Genomic DNA, 27,286 nt, shown 5'->3' on the forward strand with positions numbered 1-27,286 from the left:
GGCAAGACGAAGATGATTGATGATGGTGACAATACAGAGCATATTTGGCACCCAAACTCTTATGTGCGTTAACTCACCGAATCACCTGACTACCCACCCCTCAGTCCCAGTTTCCCATCTCATGACGTGCCTCTTCCTCATGATTGACACCTTGGACGGCCTCTGCCTCCACACCGGCGGCTCTGACTCTGGCTGTACACTGGAACCTCCTGGGTAGCTTGTTGAAAATACAGCTGTCTGGGTCCCAACCCTAGAGCTCTGACCCTATTGGCCTGGGGGTGGGGCCTGGATATTTGGTTTTGTAAATCCCCGGGTGATTTGGGTTGTGTGTCCAGGGTTTAGTTCCCTGGCTCAATGGAGCCTGCGGTGTGTGTTGATGATGCCCTGGGGCTGGTTCTTGAGCCAAGCAAGGCCATTCCTATACCTTTCCTAGCTTGGGGTGAGTCTGGCCAGAAGGGCCAGCTTAGATGTGGCCCAAGGCAATGAAGCGAGGGTGCCCTCCGGCTAGGGAAGGCGTGGCTGGCAGAGAGGAGGGAGGGAAGGGGGCAGTGCTTGCAGCTTCTCATCTGGGAGTTGATGCTGGGGTTGGGGCCTGAGATTTGGTCTGGCTCTGCCATCCGGCCTGTAAGCCGAGGCAGAAAATAGGGTTTGGGGGCCCTATACGCCAGTACCAAGCTGGAGCCCAAGCGTTGCTCACCAGAAGTGTCTGGCTGTGGGGAGAGGACAGAGGAGGTCTAGGAGCAGGGTCTGGCTGCTGTTCTCCTCCAGCTTTCACAGAGCCCTTTCCTCTTCCATTTTCCCACCAACCTATGTGCCTCTCATTCCTCAAAACCATTGCAGATACCACCTATGATATTCTGACTTCTAACAGGAAGTGTATATATGGCCTTCGTCTTGTTCCTGGCGCAAATCCTAAAGCCCTTGGAATTTCCTAAGGAATAAGAGTGAGAGAGGTGTCTTGTCATTCTTAGGACATCCCTTTCCACCACGCCTGAGTTTACGTTAATGGGCTGGCTTTTGGAAAGCACCTAAGGATGGGGGTTGGGTGCCAGGCAAACGAACCAAGTTTGGAGCTTCCGACCCCACCCCTGACCTCTGCGGAGGGGAGAGGGGCTGGAAATTGAGTTCAGTCACCAATGGCCAATAATTTAATGGATCATGCCTATGTGAGGAAGCCTCCATAAAACCCCGGAAGGACAGGTTTGGAGAGCTTCCAGGTTGGTGCTGGGAGGGCATGGAAGCCCCAGGCCCCTTCCCATATACCTTGCCCTCTGCATCTCTTCCACTTAACTGTTCCCGAGTGGGATCCTTTTACTCTAAACCAGTAATATAGCGAGTAAACCGGTTTCCTGGGTTCTGTGAGCTGCTCTAGTAAATTAATCGAACGCAGGGAGGGGGTCGTGGGGACCTCTGATTTATAGCCAGCCAGTCAGAAGCACAGGTAACAACCTGGACTCGTGATTAGCAGCTGAAGTGGGAGGAGTCTTGTGCGACTGAGCCCTTAACTGTGAGATCGGATGCTACCTCCAGGTAAATACTGTCAGAATTGAGTTGATTGCTCGGTGGTGTGGGAAAAAACTACATCAGCACCGGGACCAGAATCACACCGCCTTTTCCAGGAAGTCTTCCCCATGGGCCCTGTCTGACCGATGGCTCCACTCAACACCAAGTGTGGCTCCCAAAAGCCCAGTTTACACCCCATGGGCGTTTGTCCTATTCTGGGGCCGTGGGGGAGGGGTACCGAGCCTTGGGTCACATCTAGTATACCCCCAAGGGAGTCAGGCTGGTGTCACCCCTTCCCCTGGATTCCTCCTCCTCCTCCTGCTCCCAGGACATGGCCTTGTCCTTGAGCGTATTTAGCACATGCTTTCTGATGGTCTGGTTACCAAACCTTAGTTTTCTTTCTAGGCTCCAGTTCTCCACATGCTGAACGAGTGTGTTGGACTAGAACGATCTCTTTTATTAGAAGAATTAATATAAGATGCTAAATTCCAAGTCGTCCTGGAATACTCTTAACACACCTTTGGTCTGGGGAACTTCTACACATCCTTCAAGGCCCAGGGGAAAATTCACCTCTTCTATCAAGCCTTTCAGACCTTCCCAGACAAAATTAGTCATTCCCGTTCTGTGCTACCATGGCACTTTACACATAGCTCTGCTTCAGTCCATGGCCAGCATGGCACTGTTTTGGGGTTTAGGACCCTGGAGGCTCTGAATTCTTTGAGACCAGGGACTCTGGGTGGGACTGTCATAGGCTCGCACAGTGCCTGGCCCAGGGTGGCCAAATGAAGGAATGCATGAGTGGATAAATGAATCCCTCAATTCATCAAGTTCATTCCCTTAACCGTCTGCAGAGGGTAAGGTAAGGAGGATGGGAGAGAGGACTCCTTGGTATCCAGAGAGGAGCTTTGGCTGCCCAGCTATCTCAGTTCTGGGCCCACAGTCGAGGTAAGGCAATGGTGGGCACACCCCAGGGGGACCTTGGCCTCTCAGGTGGATCCTGTCTCCAAGCCATCCAGCGTTTTGTCCTCTGTTCTGCTGAGGGTGTGGGTGGAGCACAGGGGCAAGGGTTGAAGTTTGGGCAGAAGTAGCCTAAGTAGCAGAAGGTTCTTCCAAAGCCGAGCTCGACTAGAAAGCTACGTGTGTCCTGGCCTCCTGGTATCTTGGGGGATGGGGCTGTGCCTGGGACTAATTGGCTTGCCCTCCTTCGGCTGCCGGAGAAAGTCTTGGCTAATTTGCCGGAACGTTCTAGTTAAATGCCAATTAGGACATTCTGTCCATTGCTCTCTTCCAATATATTAATAATGTAATTAAGCATTTATTGCCTGTGCAAATTAAAAATTAACTTAAATGGACAGCCTAGAGAACTGAGGAAGTGACCGCTTAAACAACCAATTTGCATCTCACTCGAGTGTCGACATCCAAACACAGTCTAAGGTGCTGGGTTTGACCTTCCAGTGAGGGACCCAGCCAGCTGCCAACAGCTGCTGGCTTCTCGTGCTCCCGCCAGTCCCGCCCACCCCAGTCCTATGTATGGAGGGCGTGGTCTTGTCCCAGATGGGCGGGAGTGCTTGCTGCTGGGCAGCCACCTAGGCTTCCAGCGTCCCCACCCCCTTTTCTCAGGGGTGTATGGTGTGGATTTCAGTGAAAGGAGATGCTGCTGGGGGTGGCTGGGAGGGGGCAGTCACTGAAGCCCCTGCCACTGCCACCCCTGGATCGATTTGTCCTGCATTCCAGCCCAGAAGATGGGAAGCAGATGGTGTTGGAGCGGGGAGGAGCGAGGTAACCAAGGAACTAGGAGGCCTTCCTTCCAACCAGCCCCCTGGGAGGCGGGGCGGGGTCTCTGAGAGCTTGCAGGGGATGCAGTCGGCAGTATCCTCCAAAAAGATGAGAGGATAAAGCTCCCGCCTCTGCCCTGTCCCCAGGGATCTAACACGACAGGTGTGACATTGCTGGTTTTCTTCTCCAAACCGCCACAGGAGGGGACTTGGCAGGAAGGAGCAGGACGGTGGGAGGGCGGGGGGGTGAGGAGGGGAATTGGAGGGGCCTGAGTAGGAGCTCTGGGGCAGGAGGGCAGGGGACTCTAGCCAGCACAGGGCCCTCCCTCTGCACCATCGGTCCCCAGACTCTCAGGCTGCATGTTGAAGGGCTCCCTGCTTGTGTCTGAGTGGCCAACCCCTCCCGATGCAGCTGTCCACGGTGGTGCCACTTGTGTGGAAGGCGGTTCAGTGGCAGCCCGGGAGCTGTGCTGAGGACTCAGGCAGGACCCTCACGTTTGCCCTTGGGGCTCCCGCGAGAGGGCGGGTTGGGGCTCCTTTGGCCTGGGCAGGGGGCTCCTTCGGGGTCCGAGTCAGTGTTCCAGAGCCATGGGAACGGGGCCCGGGGTGGAAGCTGCCTTCCTTGCATTAGGGCGCCGGCTCATCCCCGCGTACCCTGTCCTGCCCCCAGGTCCGTGGGGAAGGGCCCAGCTCCCGAGGGACGCGAAGCAACCGGGGTTGTTTTAAAGACTTTATTTATAAAAAAGTACATTTTTTTTCCTCAGTACATTTTTCAACCCATCATTTTTTTTTTTTATACAAGTAAAAGGGGGTGATGCAAACACCCCCTGGGTTAGAACCAGGAGAATCTGCTGGGCCGTCCCTGGGACCAAAGACGAAAACAGTGACTAAGAAATTGAAGCAAAGGTAGTGCATCACACTCCGGGGGGAGGGGAGGGGGCAGCTTCTCCTGGATTTTGTTTCCATTTATACAAAAAAAGAAAACCATTTTTGTTTGTTTGTTTGTTTCCGGCCAAGAATCCCATTCCTCACAGCAGGAGTCAGAAAAGCAGCAGCACGGGTGGGGCAGAGGCTCCTCTGGCCGTACAATCAGGTGGCAGCAGCGAGGTCCCAGAAGCCCTCACCGCCTGGGCCACGGCACAGGGGCCTGGGCACGTCTCCCCGTGGGCCTGGGGCCTGGTGGGGCCCACCTGAGGGTTCCTGGTGGCAGTCAGGCCTAGAAGGTCTCCGTCTGGCCCCTGGGAGGTCTGGCAGCCCTCCCCTCCTCTCACGTGAGCTGCCCACACCACCTGACACAATCCCCAATTCCTCTGCTTGGAGGACGGCAGAAAAATTATTGCACCAGTGACTCGGGCACGCGGGAGGGGGTTGGCATGGGGGCACATGCCTGGGAAACAGGGCCCCCGTGAGTCTCTCTTATGGCCCGAGCGCTGGGAAATCAGTTTTTCCTGAAGGGCTTTCAGCAGGACCAGCCCAGCCCCCTGGCAGGTCTGTGGGGCTGGGGCACCTGTGCTTGGGTCTGTCGGGGGGTGTGCGCCCTCGTGCACGCATGGGCCAGGCCTGACGCGGCTGCACGTGCGCGCCTGTGTTCCCTGATTCCACGCTGCTGCTCTTCAGATGCTTCTGATCAAAGGGGACTCAGAGGGTTGTTACACATTAGAACAATATCAAAATCTTAAGGAAAGAGGGGTATTGGTGGAGTGGGGGACGGGCAAGGACGGGGAGGGCAACAAGAGGCAGGATGACAAGTGGGGAGGCCTTGGCACAATGCAGACCAAGTTTATTTCATTTCCAGCAAAGGCAGAAGCTCAGCTCACGTTGGGGGCACGGAGAAGAAAGACGTCCTCGTCTCTCTGCTGGGCCAGACCTTCCCTGTGCCAGCGGCTGTGGCTATGGGCCCAGCAGTAGTACCCACCGCCCCACAAACTTGGGGCACAGAAAACCCTGTCACCCCAGGCCCAAGTGCCGACCCCGGCCTCGTGCCGACTCTTGGCCCCGGGTAGCAGCTGCCCTGCTGGGCGTGCTGCTGATGGGTCCCTGCCAAGGCAGGAGCCTTCTACGTGGCCCACACATCTGGTGTGGGCCCCACAATTTGTGCTTTGCTGGAGGGGAGGGCTTGGAGGTGTCTTAAGGGGGACTCAGTGCTTTGGCTAGGCCCGGGGGCCTCCTAAGTCCATCATATAAGGAGGAAGAGGGGGTGGCAGTGCAGATAAAGGAGACACAGAGGAAGAGTCCTTTCAGTCTTGTGATTTCAAGGGGAGAGAGAATGCCTCTATCAGGCAGGCCCCTGGGATTTCCTCCTGCCTGGGGGGCAAGGGGACCAAGCAGAGGGGCCAGGGTGGTGTGAGGTGGGATGGGGTAGTGATGTAACATGGAAAAGGTCCTCTGCCCTGGGGTGGGGGGGGGGACACTACTACTGCTGGGAGATGCAGCCCAGCTCCTCCACCCCCTCTGCCCTGTGGCTAGAAAGACCCCAGAAGTTTCTCCCAACTCCACCCCACCCAGTACTCCCAATGCCAAGAGAGGGGAGTACCGCCCCAGGGCTGGCATGGCTTCAGACTTCTGCTACGTGGCTACTGGGTGGTCTGGGCTGGGGCTAGGGCAGTGGGGGCTGGGGGGAGGAGTGTGACCCAGCTGGCGGGTCCAGGGTTGCCAGGGCAGAGATGGAGCTGGCTGGGGGTTCCATAGCAGCACCAGGGAGGGGAGGAGTGGGGCGGGAGGCTGGCGGCTCCCTTGGGAAGCCTATGGCAGGGTAGGTTGGTGCCCGTGGGGCACAGAGTGGTCTGCCTAACTCCCCCCAACACTTGCCATCCCACAGAGCCCCTGCACCCTGGGCTGAGTTCACTGGAATCCTCATGGGCAGGCATGAACCTGCCTCTGCCATCCCAGGGCCTTTCCCATCGAGAGTGCTGGGGGGATGGGGTAGGCAAATGGAGTAACTGAGGCACTTGGAGCTGGGGGAGCAAATAAGGGGCTGGGCGGGGCCTTCCTCCATGGTATCCTGGGGAAGACCATCAGTCTCCGGTGATTGACAGGGACCCAGAGCCCCATTCAGGAAGGGAATCTACAACTCAAAGGGAAAGCTTCTCCAAGGTTCCCCACCTCATCCAGAATGGAGACCAGCGATAGCTGAAGCAGGACGGGGAGGGTGGCAAGCAGGAGCTTCAGACTCAGGATCCCTGGCTCCCCGTTCCGCTCGCACCTTCTGGCAGGCCCGGAGCAGCTACATCGGCCTTTGTGGGCCAGGAGCTACCTGCGCTCTGCAGAGTCTTATCAGCCTGTGTTTGCAGAGCTCCTACTGTGCGGGCTTCCTTCTCCGGTGCCCTCTGCATTGATCCTCCTTCACCTGTAGCTCCTGGAGGTAATTCCCTTCTGGGATCCCAGCTCTGACTCCCCAAGAAAATCAAGAATTGCTAGCACTTGATTGATAGGAAGAAATTCAAGAAACTTCCATGCTATAAGGAGCAGTTCAGAGCCAGCCTGAGATGCTAGGGTGGAGGCACCGAAGGGCCTAGTGTCAGCTCTCACTGGAAGCTTCTGAAGGCTGCCCCCATCCTCAGCTGGAAGGAAGGGGGAGAGGTGGAGCAGAGAGGTGGGCCTTGGGCAGTGTCCAGCCTGCGTAAGGCATGTGACCCCAGGGGGAGCACAGGGGTAGACACGAGCGGCGCGCGTGTGTGTGTGTGTGTGTGTGTGTGTGTGTGTGTGTGTAAGTGTGCGTACTTGTTGGTAGAAGTGTATGGGAAGTGTGGGCCAGAGTCTACCTGGAGTCCCGCTATGTGGGCAGCAGACTGGGGTAAAGAGGAGGGACACACCAGAGCTGGGCCACCTTAACTCCCTGGAGGCCAATGAGGAAAACAAATGTAAAACTAACCTTGCTAGGTAAACACACTGCCCAAGGCCTCAGGTGGGGACCTCAGCTTGATTCCCTTAACAAACAAAGACAACCCTGGATGCTTCAGAAAAGCCACCCCCCTCCCCTACCCCTTGGGCGCAATGGCTGCCTAGCCCGGGGGTCCGAGCTCCAGGGGCCAGCTCACGGTGGGATGGGGGAGGGGGTGCCGGGTTCCCTCTCCCAGGGAAAAAGGAGCAGCATCTGGGGTCGGCGGCAGGGGGCTTCTCCTCTTGGAGCCCCTTCAGCCCTCCACTCGCAGAGAGAGGACACAGACAAATTCCAGTGTTGGGGGCAGGGGAGGGCTGTCTCCCCAAACCCCGGAGGGGACATCTAGGTACACAAGACGGGACTAGGGCTCCCTGCGGAGGGAGGCAGGTGGGGTCGGGGAGGAAAGGTACCAGCAACACCGAAGCCACAGTGAACACACACCATGGGGGAGGGTGGGGGGGCAGGGAGGAAATCAAAACAAAGCCAGGTCGTGTGCCCTGGGGCTCCCAGGTACCCCGAGCAGCTGGGTGAGTCTCTGCCGAGCTCCTGGGGCAGTGGACGGTGGGGGGCGGGCAGGGGGCGTGCGGGTGTGGGCTTGGGGCAGGGGCTCTGCAGACGGGGCTACACGTACCACTCCTTCTTGGAAATGAGAGACCCGTCGTTCTGAGAAACCATGTTTTCCGCCAAGTCCAGCTGCTCAGGGTCGTACTGGTAGCCCAGAGTCCGGTCCCCGTAGCAGCCGTCCTGACGGGCCTCCGCCTCATCCACCGTGAAGTAGGGCCGCTTGGCGTCCTCGTCGTATTTGGGGTGAGGGCCGCCCACCTTACGCTCGCCCCCTCCGCCTTCCTCCTCCTCCTCTTCCTCCTCGTAGCTGCTGCCACCCAGGGGCCCGGCTTTCTTCTCATCGTCCGAGTCCTCAGGGTACTGCAGGTTCTGGGCCATGGGCGGGTGGTGCTGGGGGATGCCGGCCTTGCTGTAGCCATTGCCGTACACGTGCTTCTTGGTGCTGTAGTCACCCTTGAAGGTGTGACGGCGCCGGCGCAGGGCCACCACTATCCCGCCGACCACAAGCAGCACCAGCATGATGCTCCCCACCACGCCCCCAATGATGGCCGTGGGCACTGGCCCGGCGCGACGCCCGTGTTCGGGAGGAGACGGGGTGTAGGGGAACTCTGGGTGAGAAGAGAGATGGAGGGGGACAGTGTCAGTGTCTGCTCCTGGGGAGTCAGCAGGGGTGGCAGGGGAGGGAAAGCCAGGAAGTGGGCCCAAGGCCCCCCCCGCACCCCACCCATCCAGGAGCCCAGCACGCCGCAGCGTGGGTAGTCGGGGCCAGGGAGAGGCAGAGACAGCCCCGTAGCCCCAGAGCCCCCGTGCTGACTTTCTCCTTGGATGTGGGGCCAGCCCACCCGTGACCCAGGGTCCAGTAGACGCCAGTCACCGCCATGACACCCCGTGAAGTAAGTATGCTATTAATTTCCCTCCGGCACACGAAGAGACGGGGCTTAGAGAAGTCAAATAACTTGTCCGAGGCCATCAGCCAATGACGCGTCGTTGATTCTCTTGCACCGAAAGCCTGTGCAAATGTCACTGCGCCCCAGCACCACACCTTGGCTTCTGAGACTTGGAGCCTGGAGCAGACCGGGTGCCCCACGCCTGATTTCATCTGCTCCGAGGTGGTGCTGGCCCCGTAGATGCCCCGTGAGTGCCAGACGCCCGGGCTGTGGTTCTTGGCTGCAGTCTGGCCCTGCAGGGCAGGGTGGGGGCCAGGGTGCAGCCAAGCTGGGCTATGAGCATAAGATGCTCAGCATGGCTGTGCAGAAAGGGAGCATGAGAGTACGTCAGTAGCAAAGATGACAAGTATACACGAGCGAGCACGCGTGCTGGCATACACCCTTGTTGTCACGGCCGGCCCACACACGTGCTGATGTGATGAACGTGTGTGTACAAATATGTACACACTGAGGACAGAGCAGAAACAAAAAGGCAGAAAAGGTGAAAAGAGAAAGGAAGTGGGTGGGCAGGGAGAGAAGGCTGGGCCGGTGTCTGTCTGCCAGTGGGGCCCGGCCAGAGGCCGAAGGGGTCCCCAGGTGAGGCTGAGGGAGGCGGTTCCCAGCACCACCACAGGGTGGCACCGGAGACCACGGCTGGCCTTGGACAGGAGGAGCCGGTGGGCAGGTCCAGGGCAGGCCTGGAGGGCTGACCTCGGCTGCTCTCAGCCCTCCTCTCTTCAGGCCAAGGGAGGCGGTCAATCTGGGCATATGTTATGGCCTTTGGGAATCTGTTTCTGCCAGCTCACTCCCCGATTCAGCATCACGCACTCCGTGGGAATCCTGTTCCTCCTATGAGGCCAGTCCCTCCTCCCAGAGGTGGAGCCGGTCTGGTGTGTGAGCCTGTGGGGTGCTGTCTGCAGCGGGAGCAGGGCAAGGATTCTAGAAGAGAAGAGGAAGGGCATTCCACGAGTTCGGGCTGGAAGGGCTAATGAAAACACGGGGGCCGAAGAAGGGAGGTGATTTGCCTGCGTCACATGGCTGAGCTGGGACCACCCAGAGGCTCCTGCTCGGGCCTCTCCACGGGCGGGAGTTGGCAGAGAGAAGCACGACCACTGAGGACTCAGCTTCCCACTTGTCACCACTGTGTCCTCAGTGCAGGTCACCGAGTGGCCGCCCAATAAATATTTATTGAATATTCGTCCTCACCGCCCACTTCCAGAACAGTCTCCCTGAACCTCAAGCGTCTTCTCCTGGTTCACCAGGTCCCGTCTGTTTACTGCCCTGAAAAGGGCTGCACACTTGCTTCCGGCGAGGTGGGAGATGTTGCCACAAGAAATGCCCAAGAGGCAGCTGGCAGGAACGTAGCCACCTCTGTACGTTCAACCTGCCGGCTCCCTCTTCTGTTCTTACCCCGTACCTGTGTGCTCTCTCCTCTCGCCACCTGCCTCATCATTGCTCCATCCACCCACCCACCCATCCACTCAGCAAACATGTACCGAGCATCTATTTCGCTAGTCACAGGATACAAGGAACTCACAGCCCAGCTGAGGAACCAAATGACACTCTTAGGCAAAGCAGCATGTGGACATCAAGGGCGCTGGCCGACAAGGGCTTCAGGAGTGCAGTGCAGGAAAGTCCTGCGGCCTGGAGTTTGAAAAGGCTTCTTGGAGGAGAGAAGACTTAGGCCAAGCCTTGAAGTATGACTAGGACTTGGAGAGGCCAGCAGAATAAGAAAGGCATCAGGTGGAGGAACCTGCCCTTCCTCTCTGACGTGTTTCCTTTGCCTTCCAATACATACAAGGAGTCCTTGATCTTCAGCTATCTTTTTGGAGCCTTCTGTCTGCAGACTGCACTGCTGGGCCTTCTCTCTGCTCCAGCCGCCTGGCTCGGGGCTCCATCCTTGGACCTTACCCTCTGCTTTCTGTCCTAGGGACAGACCTGGCCTCAGTATCATGAGTTCCCTTGATCCTGCTGGCTCTCCAAACCATCTCGGGTAGCTAGCTCTCCCCCAACTCTGGGGCTTTATCTCCAAAGGCCTCTGGGACAGCAGTTCCCAAGCTGTGGCCATGGAGCCTCAAGCCATTGGCTCAGAGGGCTGGCAAAAATACTGGGGTCAAACGCTTCGGGAAATGTCTGTGGAGACAAAGCATCGGAGCCCTTTCATCTTCTCATGCACACTGTGGACTGTAAGAGGAACACAAAGTGTTTCCCAGCCTACTGGAACACAAACCCCACCCTCCTGACTCAAGGACCATTCACAAGAGAAGTATTTGGGGACACACTTTGAACACTCTTCTATCTAGCACAACCTCACTTGGAATTCTCTCCACCCACTCAAGGCCCATCCCTCCCAACATGGTTCACCGTCTTCCCTCCAAACCCACTCCATTCAACACCACAACTCCACCATCATTTGTCTGCTCTTCCAGTTTAGGATCTTATTTGCCTTTGACTCTTCCTACTCCATCTCTTGGGTCAAAATCTGCCACCAAATCTTGTTGACTCTTCCTATTCAATAGCTTCTCACTTGACACCAGGTTTTACTTTTATAGTAGATCCGTGAATCTCCCACCTTCATTTGGTCTCTGCCCCGCCTTTAGTCACTCCATCCACAGTCACCAGGCTAATTTTCACTGTGTAGACACTACCATTCCCTTTCTCAAAAGACTAGCAATGACTTCCCCATTGCCTGTTGGACCACGTCAGTCTGGTCTTCAAAGCTTCCATCACGCAACTTGATCTTAGGTCTGGCCAACTCACCGTTCTTGCTGTCCAAGTAGATTCTTTTTCTTTAAATTTATTTATTTATTTTGGGCTGTGTTGGGTCTTCGTTTCTGTGCGAGGGCTTTCTCTAGTTGCGGCGAGCGGGGCCCACTCTTCATCGCGGTGCGCGGGCCTCTCACTATCGCGGCCTCTCTTGTTGCGGAGCACAGGCTCCAGACGCGCAGGCTCAGTAGTTGTGGCTCACAGGCCTAGTTGCTCCGCGGCATGTGGGATCTTCCCAGACCAGGGCTCGAACCCGTGTCCCCTGCATTGGCAGGCGGATTCTCAACCACTGCGCCACCAGGGGAGCCCCCAAGTAGATTCTTTACTGCAGACCTTTGCTCATGCTGTTTCCCCTGCCAGGAATGCCCTTCCTCATCTCCTTCTGCCTATTTCAGTGCTTCGGTCCCTTCTTTGTGCAGCCTTCTCTTCTCCAGCTCACACTTCTCTTTCTCTTTAGGATGTTTGCATACCAGTGGTCTGCAGCTTTCATTCTGGTATAAACAATAGCTTACTCCCTTTCGTTAGTCATATACTGACATATTACTGTAAGGCCTGATAGAACAACCCACAGTAAATGCAAATTAGGATCTACCATGATTGGCTCTGGTCCTTCTGCCAGTTTTCAAGTGGCTAAAGTTCTTTTCTTCTGCAGGAACAGGGAGAGGGGTTGAGGAAGTGGCAGTGTCATGATAATTTGGGACCGACTCAATTCAGCGTGTTCCCGTTGTGTACAATATTAGTTCAACTATATTTACCTTTATGCCTTCAGTAGCAACAGAGACCCAAGGAGAAGTAAATCCCTCCTACATTTCACTTGACTAGACTGAATTTTTTGGGCCCCACTAATCACAGTATGGTAGAGTTTACTGTATTGCCTGTTTCACGAGAGTGGCTGCTGTCCCAACTAGTCTGTAAATTCGAATTCAAAGTAAATCTGGAACCTGACCTCTTCTCACCATCTCCATCACTACTACCCTGATCCCAGCCACTATCATCTCTCACCTGGATGGTTGCAGTAGCTGCCTAACTGGCTTCCCCAATTCCACTCCTTCCCCGTACAGGCTATTCTCAACACGGCAGCCACAAAGATCCTGTTAAGTCTGAGCTGAAAATGCTCTACATGATCTGTGCCTCTGCCTTCATCTCGTGCTTTCCTCCCAGCTCGCTCCACTCCCAGCTTCCTCAGGGCCTTTGCACTGGCGGCTCTGCGCCCTGGAAAGCTCCTCCCCCCGGTGTCCCATGCTCACTGCCTCAACGCCTTCGGGGCTTGGCTCCAACTTCTCACAGGGGTCACCTTCTCGCCAAGGCCTCCCCTGAGTACCTTATCGAAAATCACAGCTCACGAACTCCCGCCCCCAGCACTGTGAACCCCTCACCCTGCTTTTCTTTTTTCCTGATCACCTTCAAAATGACCACAGAATTTTTCAAACGTATTTTATCTGCTATTTGTTGTCTGTCCTCCTGTGCTAAATCGTAAGCTCCACGGGGACAGGGACTTTGGCTCAGTGATGTACCCCCCACCACCTGGACGGCCTGGCACGTGGCCGGAGTTCAAGAACATTTGGCGAATGAATTCTACAGAGGCAAGGCCATGTCTCAGAGGTGAGCCTCTGGGTCTCCTCCCTCTCTAGGGCTTTCTGTTTACCTTTTCCCCACCTGAGTCCTAAGTATGTTTACTCTTCCCTGGAGATTTTTGGGACCAAAGGGAACCCTGGTTATTTTGCCTACTTTAGGGCCAGCCTGCCTAGAGGCAGAAGACCGGTTAAGATGACCTTCCAGCAACGCAGACTTGTGTGGAGATGCCAAGTGAGGGTGCAGAAGGCGTGCACGTGGGGACCTAACTCATTTGTAAGCAGAGGTGGCTGTCTGGTGTGGAACGGAGCGCCCTCCCCTTCCACCCCTGCAGCTGTCACATTCAGCCAGTAGCTCCCGTCTTTGTGCCAGTAGCAGAGCCTCAAAGGCCGCAGCTGGTGGGAGAGAAGAGCTGGGCCGTGGGGTCATCTGCGCTTCCTGGTGGGGGACCAGCCGGCTCCCCTCACTTCCTCTTAGGAAGGGGGCAGCCCAGCCCCATTGCTGAAGGCTTGCAGCCTCCCCTCGGGGATGGCAGGCTGGCTGGGACCCTGGGGCAGTGGAGGCTCCGCATTCCTTTGGGGCCGGGGGTCTCCTGACTGAGGTGGGTGGGCTAGTACGGGGGCTTTGGATGGATCGGAGGTGGAGCGAGGGTTAGGGTTTAGTCTGGTTCTAGGATCCAGAGGAGGTTTGGGGTCAAAGAGAATGTTCGGGCTTCTCAAACCAACGCCTGCTGCTTCCGCAGGCAGGCAGGCAGGCAGGCAGTGCTCTGGCACCAGAAGCCTAGGCCGGGAAGCTGTGAGAACTACACCTCCCAGTGTGCAGTGCTGCGGGCCCAGGGAGGGGGAAGGCCTGAGGTCAAGCTCCGGGAAGCCCTTCTCCTGCTCCTGCAGCTGCAGCAGCCGTGCACTACGCAGACCAGTGGGCAGGGCCTCATCGCGGTGGAGGGAACTGAATCCTCCCAGGGGTGTGCACGCAGCTGCCTCCCCACAGGCTCCTCAGCGCTGCCACGGGCGGCCCGGAGGCGGCCACATTTGCCCACAGCACAGCTGCGGGCCCCTTCTGCACACTCAGCACGCAGACAGCGCTCGCCTGCTCGCCTGTGCACGTTGACACGCTCAGAGGCACACGCCCACACTCACGCCCGGGCACGCACGCTCGCAGGCTCACACAGCCCTCCCTTCTAGATGGACCTCCAAGCCCCACCAACCCTTGGTCTGAAGGACTCCCGGCCTAAAGCGCAGACCCTGTTGCCTTCACCCCTGATGGCTGAGCCGGCTCAGCGCTGGAAATGGAAACTGGGGACACCCTGCACCCCGGTGGCCTTCCTGCCTGGTTCCTGGGAGTGCCCTGGACACTCTTCTCCGGACAAACCCAGTCCCAGGGGTAGATGCTGCCTTCTTTGGCCTCTTTTGTCTGGTCAAGGCCATACCCTCGCAGCCCTCCCCGTCCTCAGCATTGCCCCCAGAGGGAGGACGGAGGGGAGCTCACAGGTTTGTTTTGTGACTAGGGGCCAACCCCATGAAACCACCGCTGGGAAATGGGCTTCTCTGTGGGCCCGGGCCCCGTGAAGTGTATCCGCAAATTCCGGTGGGTTTGTCTCTTCTGCTGTCAGTCGCACGGCCACAGCCTGGACCTGTCATTTCCCTCTAGAAAAACACTCATTGTACATACAGCCCCTTACTGGTCCCCCAGGTGCCATCCACACAGCCTCCCAGGCGCTCAGTCTCGACCACCCTCCTTGCCACGCTGCTGCTTTTGGAGGGCGCCCATGGCCAAGAGAGAGGAAGCTCTGCTCCCTCTGTTCCCGCCCCCTCGGCCCCAGCCATTCTCCTCCCACACCCTTCCTCCATCGCCGCCGCTCACCCACCACTCGTCTTTGAAGGAACAACTCAAAGGCCACCTCCTCTGGGATCTGCGATCCCAAGAAGCCTGTGCCAAAGTGTGTCTGTGCAGGTGGTGCAGCGGCCCTGTGCAGGTGTGCCCTGCACACACGTGTGTCTCTGGCACGCACCCTGCTGCACGCCTTCCTCTGCTCTGCTCTTCATTTCCCTCACCAGATGCGCCCAGGGCAAAGCTATTACCTGTACGACGGCCAGAATGAAAAATTAAATTTCCACTTATCCATCTCGTTCATGCATTCCCTCCAGACCAGCGGGGCTTGGAGCACAGGGCATGGCTGTGCCCCCCGGAGACCAGCCGATGCGGGAGGAAGGCTGGTGGGGTCGGCGGCTGCCCGTGAGTACGAGAGTGAACAGAGCGAACAGCTCTGAAAAGGTTCAGGCCGCCTGGCTGAGTCTTCCTGAGGGGGCTGAGAGACCTTCCCTCGGGACAGCCAGTGAAACAGCTCCTGGGCCCATCGATGATTCAGGGAGCATCACACTTCCCTGGCTCCTGCCTAACTGGGCTGTTAACGACAGAGTCCCCTTACGCAAGGCCCTTCTCACCACCCATGTGTGTGGCTTTGGTGACCACCCCCATCCCGCTCTGTATTTGGGGAGCACGCGAGGACACGCTGCATGCCTCTTCCAGCTGGAGCCCTGGGCGGCCCCGGCCCACCTTCCCCGCAAGGCCACCTAGGCCTGACCACAGATCCCACTGAGGGCACCACTGGAGCAAACACGCCCAAGGAGATGGCTCACCTCCACGCTGATTTCCCTACCTTCCTTTCCTCTCTTTTCCCAGCCTGGGCCTGGGAAGTTGCTCCCTTTCCTTCCTCCCTGCCCCTGGACTTGCTGTGTCTCCCTGCTGAGCAGCCCTGCGCTCACGGTGCTCCCGCATTCTCCTGGGCTTTGGGAGAAGGGAGGCCCTGACTTTCCTGTCCCGGCCCTGCCTCTGGGGTAGGGCAGTACCACTTAGCCCCGTAAGCTTAGTGGGCCTCTGGCCGGTCCGCTCATGCTGGGCAGTGGGATCAATGGGAGGTCATTGCTCCAGGGTTTCTTGGCCTCCGCCCCTGATTTCCCAATCAGCAGTTTCCCCAGAGAGCCTGAGTGGTGGAGGGGGATGCAGTGGTGACGTTGGTGCTCCACTGCTGGGTGAAGGTATTCCCAATGCAGGAAGTCCATGCTGTGTGCTAGGCCGTGGTATACGGATTTGGCGTGATCAAAAGAAGCCTGAGATAAGTATGATGGTCTCTGTATTACAGACTAGGAAGCTGAGGCTCAGAGGGGTGAAGGCCACACAGCCAGGAAGATCCAGTATGTGAACACATTCAGGCCAAGTCTGTGCTGTCCCTCACATGACCCCCATCCCCCCAGGTGGTCACGCTCCCTTATGACATTGTTCACCCTCATGTACCACATGGCCAGAGCTCAGGCGCCTAGAGGCTCTTATGGAGCTTTGCTCAGACTTTCTCCAGGGGGCGAGAAGTGTGTGACACTGGCCTTACCATCCTTGCCAACTTATGGGAACGCCGAGACCCTAGAGTGGGGGAGGGGCTGTCTCAGCTTTCCCCAGGCTCCACCTCTGACATTTCTTTTTTTTAGGAGGGGGGTTAAGTAGAAAAGAATAGCTCTATCGCTTTGCCAGGCAAAGGGGGACACAGCGGGCTCATGCCTTGAAAACTGTGTGTTCCCTCTGACATTTCTACCACCTTAGCCAGTCCGAGAGCCCAGAGCAGGGAGTTGAAGAAAAGAGCAAGTGACAAGTGACTCCATCTCCTTCCAACCCTGGTGACAGAGGTGACAGAACAGCCCCGAGGACAGGTGGGTGCAGCCCTCGGACAGCTTCGGGCTGTTTTATCAGCAGCTGTGCCTTGAATGTACCCACAGGTGAGGCCTCCCACTTCTGAGAAACAGGCTCAGAGCTAATGAATCCTCAGGACTTGCCCAAGCTCTGTGCCTGGAGCCAGGAACCGCCGCCCAACATCCAGTATCCCTGAACCTAGCTCAACATCTCTCTGAGGTCACTTCCTGTCCAGCTCAGTAGCAGCATGATGTCACTTCCTGTCCTAGGAGGGTCTTTCTGTCACTTTCTCACCCTGGAACTAGCTCAGATACAGGGTTAAAGACACCCTGGTTGCGAAGTTGTGATGGTACTTCACCCCTCTGTTGGCTTGTTTTGATCTTTCCATTAATAATGATAATGACAGAGACAAGATAATAACACGAGCCATTTACTGACACACGGGTCTGTGCTAGGTGCTTGGCCTACGTTATATAAATTCTGACGACAAGCCTTCAAGGCACGTCATACTGTGCCCGTTTCACAGATGACGGCTTGTCCAGCTGTCTGACACGGAAGCCCATGCTCCTTTCACGTTCCATGTGATGTCTCCCCCAGAACATCCCAGCCCCTGTGTTCCCTTTGCTCTAAGAGGTCAGGAGGCTGAGTGTCCCTCCCATCTGCCCTGAGAGAGAAGAATGCAGGGAAGATAGCAATTCAGTTGCGGGGCACACAAACCACCATGGCTTTGGGCTGTATCCTGGCTTTCCCTCTGTATCTTTGCTTGAGGTAAGCCTCGCCCTCCAGCCCACGCAGGTTTCCTGAACTGCAGGAGCAAAGCTCGGAGGACATGAGCTCCTCCCACAAGCCCACCCCACCAAGGCAGCATCACAGGTGTGCAGACCCATGGGCAGGCTCTAACCACGCCCACCCCCAAAACAGCATTGCTGTAAACAGCACTTCCTTCCTCCCTCCTGGAGCCTCCCTCCTGCCCCTCTCTGACTGGCGGGGGCGGGGGGTCACCGTGTCTCACACACAACCTTCACAGAGGAAAGAGAAAAGCAAAGCAAGACCAGTGGCCAGAGCTCAAGGGAGAACCAGAGAAGCAGGGAGAGGAGACGCAAATTTCCTACAGTGACACAGCCCATAGGTGGTAGATGCTGGCAGTGGAGGCAGCGGGCGCAGAGGGGCGGGGAGTGGCAGGGAAGGGCGCAGCTTCCTACCTGTGATATTGACCTCCACCTGGCCCGAGCGGGTGCCGATGGGGTTGGTGGCCTCACAGACGTAGGTTCCTGCCAGGCTGTAGTTGATAGGTCCCCTGAAGAAGAGAGTTCTGTTCTGGGCCTCCACACCCTTGGGGAGGGAGCCATTCAGCCTGCAGGGATTGGGAGACAAGGCAGAGGGTTACGACTCTCCAGCCCCGAGAAGCTGCCCCTGTGTCACCCACCTGACTTCAACACCATCAGCCCTTTGGCTGAGTTCATAGGCAGCATCTGTCTCGGAAGGGGTAAAAACAATCAAAAACAACAATCATCTTTCAGTGTTTCACATTTGCTCATCACAGCACTGACATGCAGATGGGACAGGTAGATACTGGTTCCACTCAACAGAAGAGAAACAAGGTTCAAGGCCAAGGAAACACAGCTAGAAAGTGACAATTGGAGCTCTAGCCAGAGCTCTGGACTCTTGGCACAGTGCTCTTTCCACCACACTGGTTCCTGGTACTTGGTCCTTGGTTTCCTGGGTAGCTGGTTAATAGTCTGGGGTCCTAACCCCAAATCTACTAAAGCTGCACCACTGGGGTCATGGCCTAGAATTTTAACAAGTTACTCAGGTAACGAGATGTGACCCATGTTTAGGAATTATGTTCCATTTCACCGTCTCATTTTCTTGCTGGGCATGTCACAGGTCTTTTTCATAGGGGGAGAGTCCTAGAAGGTTCCTGAACACAGGAAACCTTTTCCTTCCTCCTGATCCTTCATGCCACAAAACTAGTATTCTGTTGGACCCGGAGCTGAACTTGGCAAGCAGGGCCCTGCCCACTCGCACCTTCGGAACTACTTCTGGTTCCAGGAAGTGGATGGTAACAAACAGCTAAGGTATGTCAGCGCCTTCTACTTCCTAGAAAAAGAACGTAGACACGATCTGGGCAGCCGTATTCTGGCCACCCATGTCAACCTGCTTCTTAGCTTCCCCACGCCCCTGTCTTTCTGCTTTCTGTGTGTCCCATCCAGCTCTTCTCTGGGAGGAACCTTGGCTCAGGCCATCAGAGCTGGCTCGGGGGGGAGTGAGACTAGACCCTTTGAGGTCCAGGCCCGAAGACCACGAAGCCAAGAATGGGAGGATGGGCCTTGGGACGAGCACTCTATGAATACAGGCATTCTGGGCTGACTGCTGTCTCTTCCCTGAGAATCAGGGGGTGCTGGAGAGAAGGAAAAGGAACAAAGAAAGATCTGGGATGCTCCAGAAAGCCAGCTTCCCTGGGGACATCTCGATAAAAATAAATAGTGGGGGCTGGGGTGGGAGTGACTCAGACTGAATCACCACAACATTCTTTATTAGGGAGCTGAAGGAAGGCAGATCACGAGGGAAGTCCCCCTGGCAGAATGGTTTGTCCCACGGACCCTGATGCTGTCAAACAAGGGGGTGTATGTGTGCGTGTGTATGTGTGTGTGCGTGTCTCTCATGGCCCCTCTCCCCTTCTCACCGAGCAACCTGAGCCTAGACCTTCATTTCCTCTCTGCCCAAGGTTTCTGGAGGTGGGGTGGGTGGGCCTCCCTGTGACCAGCAAGGTTCCTGGCAAAGCGACCAGCCAGCCCCGCAGCACTTACGTGGTCCAGTGGTACTCGGTGGCTGGGGGGTTGGCATCAGCTTTGCACTTGAGCTTCACATCCATCCGCTGCAGGTACCAGTTCCCATCAAACCCCTCGATGGTCACCTCGGGCTCGTCTGTGGGACAAGAGGTGATGTTTGAAAAGGGTGAGGTCAGGAGAGCAGAGCTTGGGTGAGGGAGGCTCTGATGGGGAGGGGATGGAAGGGGAAGTGACATGGAAACAGCAGGAAGAGGGGGTAGAATGACAGGGAGGGTGGAGGTCACGGACCCTCGGAGCAGAAATAGCAGGGGAACGAGGAAGGGGGAAAGAGAGCGTGGGCAAAGGGGGAAGAGGAGGGGAGGACGAAGAACCCCCAGAAAGAGAGAGGGAGGAGGAAGGAAAAGAGGAAGGATAAGGGGGTGAGGGAAGGAGGGGTGGGGAGAGTGATGAAAGGTGAGAAGCAAAGGAGGGAGGGCTGGCGAGGGTGGGGGTGGTGTGAGGGGACCACGGCGCCTGCCCCACCCTGGGAGACGCAGCCCCCCGACACTCGGCCCCGCTCACACTGCACGTTGAGGGTGAGGCTTTCCCGGAAGCGGTCCGTGTGGTAGTTGACGATGCAGGCCAGGGGCTGCTGGTGGGCTTCCCGGCGGGGCACCAGGCGGTAACGGCTGATGACGGTCACCGTGCCGTTGGGGTTCCGGACCTCCTGGTACTCCGCCTCACCCTTCAGCCGCGTCTCCCAGGACACCACACTGGGAGGCTTCCCATTGGCCGAGGTGCAGGTGGCCACCAGGACCTTGTCATCCTGCCCCTTCCTGGCTCGAAGCACTGCCTGGGCGCCCTCTATCCAGTTGGTGGGTTTGGCTGCGGGGAACCAGAGACAGCCATGAGTCTGGCTCTGCTGCCTCATCAAGGACACACAGGCCAGGAGGGCAGGTACCTGCCAGGCCTTGCTTCAGGTCACCCTGGCCATCCATGCCTCTCAGCTACGCTTCACCAAAGCCCCTCCCAGCACTTCTCACAGGGACCTCTTCGGCTCTAACCCGCAGCCTTCCTGCTCTAGTCTTTGTATCCCCTTTTGTCACGTGGAAGTCTTCTTGGAGTCCTGCTGTGCTCAGGAGGCTCTCTCCCTTACCATGGCGTCTGCCCGCTTCCTGGCCACCTGGAAAGTGCTCCACGGTGGGGCACCAACCTGAATACTGACCCTCAGCTCTGTCCACAGCGAAGGCCCAGCCCCCATCCCTAGTGAACTGAGACAGCCTGGTTAGAAGAGACCAGAAGTGCCACGCCCGGAGCACATGCCGACCCAAGGAGCGCATCTGGGGCCACTGAAGATGGCCAAGCCCCCAGGCCACAGGCCCCACCCAAGCAGAGAGGAGTGGTCCGGTCAGCTTACCCATCACAGTGAGATTGAGCTGGCTCTCTCGATTGCCAGCAGGGAAGGTGGCAAACTCGCAGATGTAGACGCCCTCGTCCTCCAGCTCCAGGCGGGAGAGGCGAATGGTGCCATCTGTGAAGGAGGGCCGCAGGAACTCCACGCGCTCGCGGTAGGGGGCCAGCACCGAGACGCCCATGGCCGGGTTGTAGATGGCCACGTTCTGCTTGGAGCCATTGGTGGCCTTCTGCCACGTGACCTGGGTGATCTTCACGCCGGGCAGCGGGTTGGCGAAGCTGCAGTGCAGCACCACGTCCGTGCCGATGAAACCGTACATGGAGTCGTTCACCTGGACCACCTGGGTGTGGGCGCCTGGTCGAGGGAGATGGCAGAGGGTGGTCAGGGACAGCCACAGCCCCCGCCCCAACTCCCTGTGCGCTGGTCTTCTATTTTCCAGTAGTCATTATTTAAAAAAATTCTGACTCTAAAATAATAATTGCTTGTTATAGAAACACTGTTGTGGGCAATACTAAAATATACTGAGAAGAAAATGACAACAACCCGTGATCCCACCACTCACATATCACTGATCATCTGATAGGAAGTGCTCTCTTTTACATTCTTCTCTATATATCCAGGTAACCATCTGTTTTTTTTAAACAAAATCAGAAGCGTACCGTAATCTGTTCCATAAACTGTCTTTTCACTTAGTGATATATCATCAGTGTTGCTCCATGGCAGTAAATACCGTCCACACCCTTATTTTTGATGAGGGTTGAATGTGCTGTTTTTTGAGCAGAGGCTCAGCAGAGGAGCCACCAGCTGCTTCACCTTCCTGGGCCTCGGTTCCCTCGTCTGATAAATGGGGCGGATAATCCAGTCCTCTCTAGCTCACAGGTTGCTAGGAGAACCAAATTGTACGACGGATGAGAAAGTGTCAGGAGGCAGGAAGCGCTGGGGGAGCACCGGGGCCCACAGTGGCCATCATTATGGCCACCTCCACTCAGGAAGGGCTGAGGGCCCGGGCCCTGGGGTGCACTGGCTGGGCCCCTCTTACCCAGCAAGGCGGCTGCACGAGGCTCAGCCTCTCTGGCTCTAACTCGCCTTCACAATCAAGCCTGGATGTCTTAACTTGGCATCTGACGTCCTCATAACCTGGGTCCTGCCTTTCTGTCCACGTCTCTCCATACATGAGGCCTTCCAACCAGGTCAGACTGGACCCCTCCTCAGAACGTGCCATATTTCTGTGTTTCCTTCTCCCTCTTCCCATTTAGGTATCAATTTCTGAGTCTATTATCAGCACGGGAGTCACGTCAATGAGCGATTCAGTCCCAGCCTCCAAGGAGCACAGAGCCGTAGATGCTACATGTCTAGGCCTGTTCCTCTCGTTCCCTGGAAGGCCCTGCCCCTTTCCCACCTATGGATATCCCACTCAGGCCGCCTCCTTTGGGAAGCTTCCCTGATCCTCCCAACCCTATTACAGGTCTTTTCTGCCTGGGAATGTGGTTGTTCACACCTCTGGCTTCTCCTCTGCCAGACGGTGAGCTCCTCCAGAGCAGCGTCTGTGTCTTTTCCATCCCTGTAGCCCCAGCGCCTAGCCCATTATCTAGCACACAGTAGGTGCTCAGTAAATATTTGTGGCCAGACAAATGGCACTGGAAGCCGTGAGAGGAGAGGTTTGCAAGAGGGAGGGAGTGATCAGTGGCATCGAATGAATGAATAAATTCCCTCTAGTCTCCCTACAGATTTTGCTTTATTCCATCTCAAGTGGCTTCTGTTTGAGCTTTTCCTTAACTCTGAACTTGGCTCAGTCATTCACTCCAGTGGGCTCGCTCCTGAGCTCTGTCATCAGCCGTCCTTCCATTCTTATTTCACTCAGTTACTTTATTGAGTGCCATCAATAACATCAGTGTCAGGCCCTGGACTGACCCAGAGCCCGAGGGATGGCCTAAACGTGCCCCACCCCCCCACCCACTAAGGGAGTCTGCTGCTCCAGATTGGGAACTCGGGGCTTATGCTTGCCTCTGCATGATGGAGGTATGAGCAGGCCACACTCTTCTGAAGGGTCCCGAGACAACGGTCAGTGAAGTATGCTGGCCCCCACGCCTCCCCTCAAGAAGGTACAGGCCAGGTCTCTCCAGGCACTACGGTATCCCCTGTGTTTGGCACACAGTAGGCACTCAAGACATGCCTGCTGAATAAGTATATCTTTGGCCCTCCAAGCTAGGCCCTCGCCATGCTCTGAAAGCTTCCCTGATGGTTCCCTCCTCTATGCCCGCTCACGTCCACACAGCCCTTCAAGGTCCACCTGGGGTACCACCACCCCACCCCTCCAGCCGTCCCCTTGGCCGGTCTGGGGGGTTCTGACATGTCCCCGGTGGAGAACACTGTGGGCTGGTGGGAGAACTATGCCGGAGACACCCAGCAGGGGGTCAGGAGGGCAGGCTTCTAGCCCGGCTCCGTCTTGAGCTCGCCTTGGCACCTTGGTGGGTCACTTCCCCTTCCCGAGCCCTCTTTTCCTCCCCTGTAAGGGAGCAGGCTGGACTCCACGGCGCCAATGGTCCCTTCTGGCCAGTCTGATTCCCTGAACTGCAGCCCAGCCCAGCTGTGGCCTCACCCCAGACACAGTCCCACAGTGAAGTCAGTGGGCCAGTAAGCCCAGTACTCCTGCTGACTGGCCAGTTGGCAAGCGGCTAAGCCCTAGGCCTTCCAGCAGGGTAAGTGGGTGCTCCCTCCAACACGCCCAGCCTCTACTCACCAAGCCTGCTGGAGGCTGCCCAGCAGCTGGGATAATGTGGGTATAATTGGGGAACTTCCACCACACAAAGCCGGGAACAGGAAAAGCCAGTTGGGAAGGCTCGGGCCACGGTGGGGGGGTGGGTAGGGGTGTGGGCACCAGGATCTACCTTGGGATTGGTACCAGGGCACAGTGGGGCCTACAACGGGACACAGCCCACCAAGCCCGCTGCCACCCCGTCTCCTTTCACCCACTGGGGATGTAGGGACAGGCAGAGTTCAGTGCCTGGAGCACAGGCTGACATTCATTCGCCACGTCCTCAGCAGTGGCCTCACTCTGCAGAGCTGTGAGCCAGGAGGGGAGACGGCTGACTGCGGCCTGGGCGTGGGGAGGAGAGGCTTCTGCAAGGGGCTCAGGTGCCCCAGAAGCCCCCTCTCATCAGCGCCTCACCAGGCTGGGGTGGCCCTCCCCATCCCACGTCTGTTTTGGGGTTGAGGCTGCTGTCTCCTCTCCTGTGTGACTCTCCCAGAAGCAACCCCATGGCAGGCGGGGCAGCGAGGAAGGTGCCTGGGTGCCCGCTCACTGCGCACTAAGTGGGTTCCCTGGGCTCCTGCCCCTCTGCCCCCGTGATGAGCGGGCAGGCCGGCAGGTGCATCCCGACATGGGCCTCTCTGCCTACAGCGTACTGTTAGCCTTGTCTGCTATTTCCATTGTAAGCATCTTTGCCACAGATGCCTTTGCCACATTTCTTGCCGCATAACTAATTGTCCATAAGTCAATTTTGCCGAAAAAGATAAAATAATAAAGTATAAATGAGGGACATTAAAAAGGCCATAATGAAACAGGAGAAATGAGTAACAAAATTAAAAAGACCTTATTGCAAAATACAAAATATTTGAATTTAAAATGTGTGTAGGGACTTCCCTGGTGGTGCAGTGGTTAAGAATCTGCCTGCCGATGCTGGAGACACAGGCTCGATCCCTGGTCCAGGAAGATCCCACATGCCGTGGGGCAACTAAGCCCGTGTGCCACAACTACTGAGCCCACGCACCGCAACTACTAAAGCCCGTGTGCCCTAGGGCCCGCGTGCCGCAACTACTGAGCCTGTGTGCTGCAACTACTGAAGCCCATGCGCCTAGAGCTCGTGCTCCGCAACAAGAGAAGCCACCGCAGTGAGAAGCCCGCACACTGCAACGAAGAGTAGCCCCCGCTCACTGCAACCAGAGAAAGCCCGCGCACAGCAATGAAGATCCAATGCAGCCAAAAATTAAAAATAAATAAATAAAATGTGTGTAGATGCATGGCAATAGCGTGCAAAGAACTGATTTTCTTTTGTGGGTTGTACTTGTCTAAGGAGTAAGCACTTGTCTTCCAAGTCTTTCGTTCATATTATTTTATACATTTGTTGATTCGTCTCCTCATTTGGTATCGAACTTTTTCTTTTCTGCTAAAATGTCTTCCTTCATTCAGAGAGGTATCAGTTTCCGAACACTAGGGTGCATGTTTGTAACTGAACTTTGTGTTGCGTTGGGAGAGCCTCTGCACTGCTGTGTGCTCTCAGCACATTGTCTTACGTCCATTGATAGACTTTCCAAAAAGTTCCATGGGAAATGTAGGCTCAACTCTGCCTTTGAGGCCCTTGGCCTCTTTCTCCTCCAACGTAGTGTGTTTCAAAATACAAAACCAACTCTTGGGGAAAACCATCATCTTCTGTCAGCTTGATAAAGCCATCAGTAACGTCACTAACTGGAAGAAACGCTAGCGCATCTCAACTAGTTGAAACCAGACTGTCAAACCAAACTGTCAACCAGTTTTTTTCTCTTTCATGGCAAAATTGCCTCATGGCCAATTAGTTATGTGGCAAAATGTTTGCAGTAAAAATGTTTTTGGTGAAAGCACCTAGAACCGCTGCTGTTAGCAGGGCTGGTGAGGGGACCCTGGCGGGTGGGCATAAGGGAACGCTTGGAGTATGGGGTTTGGGGTCACTGAGGGCGGGGATCCTAGAGTTGTGGAACTGGGAGGGGCTGGGAAGACTGGTAAGGGCTGAAGACCCTCCCTCAGCTTTCCCTCCACTTTAGGCTTAGGGACCCAGAACCCAATCCACGTGTCTTGGTTGGGGGATGCGGGGCTGAGGGGAGTGTGTCCCTCATGGTTTAGATTGGGCAGGTTGGGAGGCTTTCAGAGAGTGGGGCACACTCTACCCCAGTGACTCTGACAGCCAGGGCCAGACTGCTGCAGGCACCACCGAAAAGTGAGAAAGGGCTAGTTGAGGGCGGGGACCCAGGAGAAGGGCCCTCCTCTGTGCAGGATGAGGTGGATTGTAAGCCTTCTCTGGAAGGCCTGAGAGAAGGGGTGCACTGCAGGGGAGTCCCCTGGGAGACCACACAGCCCCTTTCCTTGGCTGGTCCGTGCCTCTCCACCAAGCACTCCAGCCCTGACAGCCCGAAAACTGATGCTTCTGTCTCCCCTACCTTGCCCAAGCTCCTCCCACCCTCTGAAGAGGTCACCATCCCCATCAGGCAGTATGGTGGGGTGTGAAGAGCCAGACAGTGTGGGTTTGCATGCCCCCTCTGTCACCTACGAGCTGTGAAAATTTGGGCAAATGACTTAACCTCTCTGTGCCTCAGTTTGCACTGAGGATGCACATCTGTAAAATGGGGATTATAATAATACCTATTGTAAAAGTTGTTGTAATGATTAAACGAGTAAATGTGAAACTCGAGGACAGCACTTAGCACAAAATGAAATGCTCAGTAAATGTTAGTTGCTATCATCATCATCACCACCATCAACATCACCATCATCACCATCACCATCATCATTTCTCATTTATGAAGCAGGAGGCCTCCCTTCCCCGCACTTCATTCAACAAATATTTATCGAGGGCTTCCCTGGTGGCTCAGTGGTTGAGAGTCCGCCTGCCGATGCAGGGGACATGGGTTCGTGTACCGGTCCAGGAGGATCCCACGTGCTGCAGAGCGGCTGGGCCCGTGAGCCATGGCCGCTGAGCCTGCGCGTCCGGAGCCTGTGCTCCGCAACGGGAGAGGCCACAACAGTGAGAGGCCCGCGTACCGCAAAAAAGAAAAACAAACAAAAAACCCCACAAATATTTATCGAGCACCTACCCAGTACTAGGCACTGTATGTGTGCTTCTAGTCCCCCTCTTCCAGGAAGTCCTTCTGGACTCCTCCTACTTAGCTGACACGTCTATTCATTGCCCAACTGCATATAACATGAATCTGTACCCTTTTTTGTTTCCTGGCATGTGTGTTTAGCATGTTTTCTACTGTATCCTCCCGTCTCCAAATAGACTGCAAGTCCCTGTGGGAGAGGGAAGGAGCAGGTTTGACCTTGGGTTGAGCTGATCATGTCACGGCTGATGCTGGCAGGGTCCAGGGCTTGGAGAGTACTCTACAGACTCTCTCTGGTTCCCCAAGCAGCTAGGGCTGGTCCACAGAAGGTACCACCTCTTCTTCCCCACAGGCTCCCTCTTACATGAGAAGCAGAGGCTGTCCCAGATGTGGGAACCAGGACCACCAAAATGGTAGCACAGTGGAGCTCAATGGACCATGCAACCCATCATTTTACAAAGGAGGAGACAAGGGGCCAGAGCAGTTGGGTCACTTGCTCAGGAACACAGAACAGCAGGACCCAGCCCAGTGCTCTTCCTAACCTGCCATAAAAATAGACTCAGGGGGGCTTCCCTGGTGGCACA

General features: G+C 56.3%; 1 protein-coding gene across 3 annotated transcripts in view; it reads right to left on the reverse strand.

The window, feature by feature from the left end:
* Window positions 1-5,031: 5,031 nt before the first annotated feature.
* Window positions 5,032-27,286, reverse strand: part of NECTIN1 (nectin cell adhesion molecule 1) — a 67,260-nt gene continuing 45,005 nt past the window's right edge. For 2 of the 3 annotated variants that reach the window (XM_030764536.2, XM_089915695.1), the window contains exons 2-6: window positions 20,856-21,206; window positions 20,021-20,323; window positions 19,478-19,595; window positions 17,870-18,021; window positions 5,032-8,330 (exon numbers count right to left, since the gene is read on the reverse strand). In XM_030764536.2, coding sequence (XP_030620396.1) covers window positions 7,780-8,330; window positions 17,870-18,021; window positions 19,478-19,595; window positions 20,021-20,323; window positions 20,856-21,206 — 1,475 coding nt within the window. In that variant the 3' untranslated portion in view covers window positions 5,032-7,779. Of the gene's footprint in view, window positions 8,331-17,869; window positions 18,022-19,477; window positions 19,596-20,020; window positions 20,324-20,855; window positions 21,207-21,511; window positions 21,736-27,286 lie in introns of all 3 variants that reach the window. The other variant, XM_089915696.1, reaches the window with a different exon arrangement.

The sequence above is a fragment of the Delphinapterus leucas genome, chromosome 7 (genome assembly GCF_059928025.1).
Source record: "Delphinapterus leucas isolate spDelLeu-1000000601 "Yukka" chromosome 7, BTC_Dleu_Yukka2, whole genome shotgun sequence".
Taxonomy (NCBI): Eukaryota; Metazoa; Chordata; class Mammalia; order Artiodactyla; family Monodontidae; genus Delphinapterus; species Delphinapterus leucas.